At 44.9% G+C, this 7,264-nt stretch overlaps 1 protein-coding gene across 1 annotated transcript in view; it reads right to left on the reverse strand.

The window, feature by feature from the left end:
• RAD51 (RAD51 recombinase) overlaps positions 1–2,647 on the reverse strand; it is a 38,479-nt gene extending 35,832 nt beyond the window's left edge. The window contains exon 1 of the mRNA XM_007940443.2: positions 2,561–2,647. Within this exon, the coding sequence (XP_007938634.1) occupies positions 2,561–2,647 (87 nt within the window). The remainder of the gene's footprint in view (positions 1–2,560) is intronic.
• Between the last annotated feature and the right edge of the window lie 4,617 nt (positions 2,648–7,264).

The following is a 7,264-nucleotide window of genomic DNA, read 5'->3' on the forward strand; positions in this document are numbered from 1 at the left end:
ATTGTTCCACCTCTTACTTTGGCGAGTAGCGACTGGGATCTTAAAAGCTAGCAAGCTGCCATCTAGATGCAACAATGGGTCTCTCCTCATCCAGATCCTATACTTAAGCCCTTCATAGGACCTGTGGTAGTTTAGTTTGTGTGTCAACTTGGCTGGGCCTGGTTGAGTGGCTGAACAGCTGGATGCAGTATTCCCCATGATAAGACTGGTAATCAACTCTACGGGGGAATCTACTGTGAGCAGCTGAGTAGGTGCCTTAGGGAATGTGGTCTGCTTCCTGTATATAAGCAGAAGCCTTGGGGAATGGTTTGTAGCTTATGGCACGCTTGGACCCTGCATGTAGCCATGTCATTCACTGTTCAGCAACCTGTCATACTCTGCTGACCTTGGGACTTACAATGGACTTAAATTAATGGCCTGCCGTGTGGTTTGGTAACACTGGGACTGTGCCTTTTTACCTGTCAACCTTGGACTTCTCAGCCTCAGCAGCCAGAAGCTGTCTGAGTGAAGGAACACTTACAGCTCTAGTGGGCTGGGAGCAGGAGGCAGAGCTGGACCCCAAGGTTGAGGGGCTTTCACCCAGCCCCTAGAGCCTCGCACTTTGAACTTGGACTTAAAGCCTACAAATTTTAAGAATAAACTCCTGTTTGTTAAGGCCATCCCATTTATGGTATATTTCTTGTCAAAGCGGTACTAGGTAACCAGAACACAATACAGGTTGAGTGGCTGGGCAGCTAGTGGTAGTTATTCCTCATGATGAAACAGGCAATCACCTCCATGGTGGGATCTACCATAAGCAGCTGAGAAGCTGCCTTTGGGATGTGGTCTGCTTCCTGTATATAAGGAGAAGCCTTGGGGATAGTCCCTAGCTTATGACATGCTTAGACCCTGCATGTAGCCATGTCATTGTTCAGCAGCCTGCCATGCTCTGTCGATCTTGGGACTTACAATGGCCTGTTTGGTAACATTGGGACTGTGCCATTTTAGTTGTCAACCTTGGGCTTGTTAGCCTCAGCAGCCAGTAGCTGCCTGAGTGAAGAAAAGCCTCTAGCTTCAGTGGGCCGGGAGCAAGAGGCAGAGCTGAAGCCCAAGGTCGAGGGGCTTTCACACAGCCCCTAGAGCTTAGCACTTTGAACTTCTAGCCTCCAAACTGTAACAGAATAAACTCCTGTTTGTTCAAGCCATCCCATTTGTGGTATATTCTTGTCAGAGAAGCACTATGCACAGAATTTGGTACCGGGAGTGGGGTGCTGCTCTGACAGACACCTAAAATGTGGAAACAGAAGTGGAGTGCATCCTTGATCCAAGACCCTGGCAGAGAGACCCCGGCATACAGCATGAGAGACGGCAGGAGGAGAACCAAGAGACTGGCAAAGAGATACCAGCTGAGAGACCAGCATGAAAGACGACAGTAGCAGAGCCTAGAGACGGGCATTTAACAGCAACAGGCTTACCAGCCCACGGAGGAGAAAGCTGGATGCCACTGGGTAGGCGGTTTCCTGGCAGAGTGGGTTGCCTTTGGGCATTAATTGGTGAAGTGACCAGCATAAAATGGAGTAGCAGGTTGGCTGGCCCACAGAGCAAGAAAGCTAAGTGTCCTTTGGGCAGAAAGATTTCTGGTGGAGGGGGTTGCCCTCTGGGATTAATCAGCAAAAGCACAGAGACTAAGGAAACAGGAAGCAGAGCTGCCTCAGCCTCAAAGGGTATGACCATGGCCTTTGGGGGTGGAACCATCATAACCCCCTAGGTTTCAAAGAGTTAGACCTTCACCAACTCAGTTCTCGAGTATGGGGCTGCTCGTTGATGTGAGCTAGTGGAATGGAGCCACAGCTGCTGCCTGAGTGAGGGGGCAGGGCTGCCATGCCCAAAAGGGAGAGGAACGGAACCTGCCAGGCTAAGGAGGTGAGGTCAGCATCTAGAGGAACTAAGGGACTGGAGCCATCTAGTGAGAGAGATCTGTACAGGTGCCAAGTTGAGTGGCTTGGCAGCTGGTAGTAGTTATTCCCCATGGTGAGATCTACCACAAGCAGCCGAGTAGCTGCCTTTGGGATATGGTCTGCTTCCTGTATGTAAGGAGAAGCCTTGGGGAATGGTTTCTAGTTTATGGCATGCTTGGACCCTGCATATAGCCATGTCGTTGTTCAGCACCCTAGCATGCTTTGCCAACTTTGGGACTTACAATGGACTTGAATTAATGGCTTGGCATGTGGTTTGGTAACATCTTGCGCTTGTTAGCCTCAGCAGCCAGTAGCTGCCTGAATGAAGAAAAGCCTCTAGCTTCAGTGGGCTGAGAGCAAGAGGCAGAGCTGAAGCCCAAGGTTGAAGGGCTTTCACACTGCCCCTAGAGCCTGGCACTTGGAACTTGGACTTCTAGCCTCCAAACTGTAAGAGAATAAACTCTTGTTTGCTCAAGCCATCCCATTTGTGATATATTCTTGTCAGAGTGGCCCTAGGTAACCACAACAGGACCCTTGACAATCCTCCTGAAAACTCGAATCTGGGTCTTGACCTTAGGTAGGAAACCAAATTATAATTCCAAAATTATCAACTAAACACATACCTCTAACCGTGAAATAGGTTGTGGGCCAAAGCTTTCTTCTTCCACTGAAGTATCTGCATTTGCTTCAAGTTGCATCTGCATAGCCATTACGCAGTTGTTTTATACTGAAAAAATACAGATGGCCATCAGGAAGTATACTAGAGAAATTCTGTGGGGTTAAATACAGAGCTGTAAACTTAATTTTGCAATAAACGTCTAAATAATTATTTGCTTTCAGTCTACTCACTGACCCATTCATTGCAGGAAAAACAACAAAACTCTCACTAGCTTCTGCCTCCTCCAGTCTAGATGATGGTAGCTAATTGTATCAGAAACTTTAGGAAAAGCCAGAACCTTTCTGCTGCTTAAAAATGTGCAGCTTAACTAGATCAACTATTCCACTATATTTCTCTGCTTTATATCTCTTGGTGACAGGGATCAAGTATTACATATTTTTCTCTATCCCATGATAAATAATAAATATCACGTGTTTAGTAAAAGAATGCAGACTTTCGAGGACTCTACCTTTTTTTTTTTTTAAAAAAAAAAAAGCTAGTGAGAGGTTTTTTTTTAAAAAGGTACATGAAAGGTTAAAGTGCTTCAGTTCCATAGTTCCTGTCTAGTAAGGGGAAATCGAGAGGGGACAGGAGTGAAATGAAGGCACAGAGGAGCTGCCCATAAGCCTCCATTCCAGGGAAACAGTGGTCCGAGATGAGATAAGTACTTCTTAGCATAGGCAAGGATAACAGCTTGTAGTCACATTTGTTGCTTCCAATAAAAAAACCCACTGCCATCGAGTCAGATCTGACTCACGGTGACCCCTCCTTGGGTTTCCAGGTGGCATCACTTCAGAAGCAGATCACCCAACCTTTCTTCCAAGGAATGGCTGGTGGGTTTGAACCTCCAGCCTTCTGGTTAGCAGTCAAATGCCTTAGGCACTAAGCCACCAGAGCTCCTGTGTTGTTTCCAATTGTTGTATAGGTATACGAAATTAAGGACAACCATTTTAGTTAATTCCAGAGCTTTATATACCTCAATGAATGAGCAAATCGATCAGTCTGAAATCTGCTCAACCTGAAATCTTCCATATAGTAGTATAAGGTAGTATAAGTAGTACCTAAAGTCAGATTATGAAAGTTAAGATTACTCAGCTTGGAAAAAAAATTGAGAAAACAACTTTATTGTCAGTGTATTAATAATAATGAACAAACTTGACATTCACAAGTATTAAATTACTTACATCACATCAAAAGGATCTGGACAAATTTAATCAAAAAGATATGTGCAGTCTCCATTCTTAGAGACTTGACAGAAGATCATCATTTGTCTTGATTAGTTTAGGTATAGATCTCTTAAATGGCAGATTTAACATATTGTGAATCTATGGCAAAATTCATTCAAATCATTTGGATTTAATGTAAATTTAAATATTTCCCTTCGTAATTTATACAATTCTGGGGTGCTAGAAGCCTTCTATTTCTTGACTTGTGATTACATAAGGAGCCCTGGTGGTGCAGTGGTTAAAGTACTGGGTGCCAACTGGCTGCAACAGGACGCTCCCCGGGAGTGAAAGATGGAGCAGTCTGCTTCCATAAAGATTTACAGCCTTGGAAACCCTATGGGGCAGTTGGACTCAGTCCTAAAGGGTCGCTGTGAGTACAAATCGAATCCGGGGCAATGGGTTTTTGGTTTGTGATTACGTAAGTACTCATTTTATAACAATTCATGGAGCTATAAACCTTTGTGATCTGTGCATTTTCTTATATGTCTTTTACACTTTACTTTAGAAGTTCAGAAAAAACCTCCCTTCAGATCATTCCCTAGGCATCACGTGAACAATCTCCCACAGGTATAATGCAAGTATCTTGTTGGCAAATGGAGATCGGTACTTTGTAAGCAAAACATGATTTAATGGAAAGAGGACTTAACAGGAATCTGAAAAACCTCACTCTGACATTAAGTAGTTGTGAACTAAGTCAGTATACCTCTCTGCGCTCTGCTTCTTGACCCATAATATGAGTGTTAGATAGGAAGGTGTCTAAGGTTCATCCCAGCTCTAAAGACTAGGGGGTCCGCTTGTTTTTCTCCACGAGGAGTTCTGAGGACGGTTGGTCCGGGCATGCCCCTACTACGCCATCACCGTTTCTTACTTAGCGCAGAGGGACTCTGTAAGCCGGCGGTGGCAGAACGGGCCTAGGCCCGATCCTGCTAACGCGGGGACGGACTGCACCGTGGAAAAGGACCTAGTCTGAGCCTTACACACTCACCTCAGCCTGCGGCACCGCTCGCTCCGGCAGGCCGCGCACTCCGACTTCCGTCCGCTGGCCTAGCGAACGCTCAGCTCAAGTCCTGAAGGCCCCAGCTCCACTTGGGCCGGATTACTCTACTCCTTTGCCTAAGCTTTCTGCATACAACTCAGACAAGGCAAGGCTCCCAGTTACGAGACTTTAGGGGTGCCTCACTTCTCACATCTCAGGGCTCGGTACCAGTGGCAACTCCCGCTCGTCCCGCGACTTTCGGAAACCCCGCCAAATCCTTTAGGGCAGGGTCACGTCCGCGTAAACGTAACGTCTCCCCGCCCAACTGGAATAAACATTCTAACCGCTTCGGCCTCTGTTCGAGAGCCGGAGATTGGCCCAAGGAACTTGCATGGCAGTATGGGTCTCTCTCATCGTTTTTCTCTTAAGCACTGCTATCTCTTTTCTGTCTCTCTCTCCGGGAGCTCTACCAGATGGGGGAATACCACGCCCAAGAAGTAGTGGGGGGGGGGGGACTACATCTCCCAGCATGCATCCCCGGCGGGTACCGCGGCTTCCAAGAGTCAACACCGGTCTCGGGAAGATAAATATGAGTCCTGAGAGCTTTGTGGGCTTGGTTGTCTTCTGCAGTGTGTGAACGTGGCCTTTGGCGTTTCGGGTTGCTCTGAAACGACACAAATTCCCGAAACCAGGCTCTTTCTGTGCCACTGGAGATGAAATTGGGAAATAGAGCTGGAATATAGCGCTCCCCGGGAAGTGAGAAACGGCTGAAATAGTAGTCTGAATCTGTGGTGTTTTACCAAGATTTGCAAGACCTCAAAGGAAAGAAGCATTGATTTCGATAAAATTTACCTTACCATGGTTTACCAGGAAGTTTGACCTACGGCCCCGATCTTAAAGGGTGAATAGGGTTTTCCAGACGAAGAAGAGGTGGACAACACAGCCGATAGAGCAGAAAGGTCATGGAAATGAACATGTTCAAGGAATAGCATTGTTGAGGAGGGAGAGTAGTTGCCATACAAGGTGTTGAAACTGGAAAGGTTTAGTTCATACTATGAAGAGACTGAAGACCATTCTAGGGAGCTTTGGTTTTTATTTTAGGTTATGAGGAAATCTCCACGAGGAGTTCTGAGGACAGTTGGTTAAACAGTTTTTAAGCAGACGAGTAATATAGTTAGATTTATCCCTCCCTCCCCAACTACCATTTTATATTTGTAGAGTACAAAATTTTCTTTTAACCCTCAAAATTATCCTGTGGTTGTGTATGTGTAAAGGATAGGCTCCAGGAGAGAGTTAAGCCAGCAAAAACTATTAGGAAATTATTGCATTATTTCAGGCAAGAGATGAAGGCTTAAGTTAGAGCAATGACAGGAAACAGATTCAGAAAGAATTATGGGAGTAACATCAACCTACCTTAATGATTACAATAAAGTATCTGGGAATGATACTGACCTTTAGCTTCTAGTTTAGCTGCTGCTTAGAGCGTCTGCAAGCCCAGTCTCAACTTGCTGAGTGGAAATACATGACTTTGACCTTTCTGGCTAGAACTGATGGGGCCAACAATGTTCATCTGACCCAAAATCAATAACATTTTAAAATTTTATACCAAAAAAAAAAAAAAATGCTTTATTGAGATATAATTCATAAGACCTTTGGTAGCATAACGCCTAAGGTATTGGACTGCTAACCAGAAGGCTGGCTGTTCAAAACCTCCAGCCACTCCTCAGAAGGAAGATTGGGCAATCTACTTCCGTAGTGATACTGCCTCAGAAACCTAAGGAGAGGTCACGATGAGTCCCATCCGACTCAACGGCAATGGAGTTTTTAGTTTTTATATAATTCACTCTTTAAAGTGGTTCTTAGTATATTCAGGTAAGTGCATCACCACATTCAATTTTAGAATATTTTCATCACTTCAAAAAGAAGGCCTTACCCTTTAGACATCACTATTTTCTTAATCCTTCTCCCTCCCCTCTCAAAGTAATCATTAGTCACACTGTCTTTATAGATTTTTCAGTTCTAGACACTTCTTGTTAATGGAATCATATCATGGTCTTTTGTGATTGGCTTCTTTCATTTAGCATAATGTTTTTCAAGATTCCTGAGGCAGCATGTTATCAGTATTTCATTCTTTTTTATTACTTACCAAATAATATTCCATTTTATGGGCATATCAAGAAGCCCTGGTGGTACAGTGGTTAAGTGCTTCACTGTTAACTGGAAACTTGGCGGTTTGAACCCACCATTCACTTTGTGAGAGAAAGTTACGGCAGTTGGCTTCCACAAAGATTACAGCCTTGGAAATCCTATGGGGCAGTTCTACTCTGTTCTATAGGGTTGTTGAGTTGGAATCAACTCAACAGCTATGGGTTTGGTTTTTCTGGTTGGCTATACCACATTTTAGGAGGTCTGTAGCATAGTGCCTAAGGCACTGGACTGCTAACCAGAAGGCTGGCGGTTCAAACCC

The sequence above is a fragment of the Orycteropus afer genome, unplaced genomic scaffold (genome assembly GCF_000298275.1).
Source record: "Orycteropus afer afer isolate SDZICR_OR568_19922 unplaced genomic scaffold, OryAfe1.0 scaffold00068, whole genome shotgun sequence".
In the NCBI taxonomy this organism is placed as follows: Eukaryota; Metazoa; Chordata; class Mammalia; order Tubulidentata; family Orycteropodidae; genus Orycteropus; species Orycteropus afer.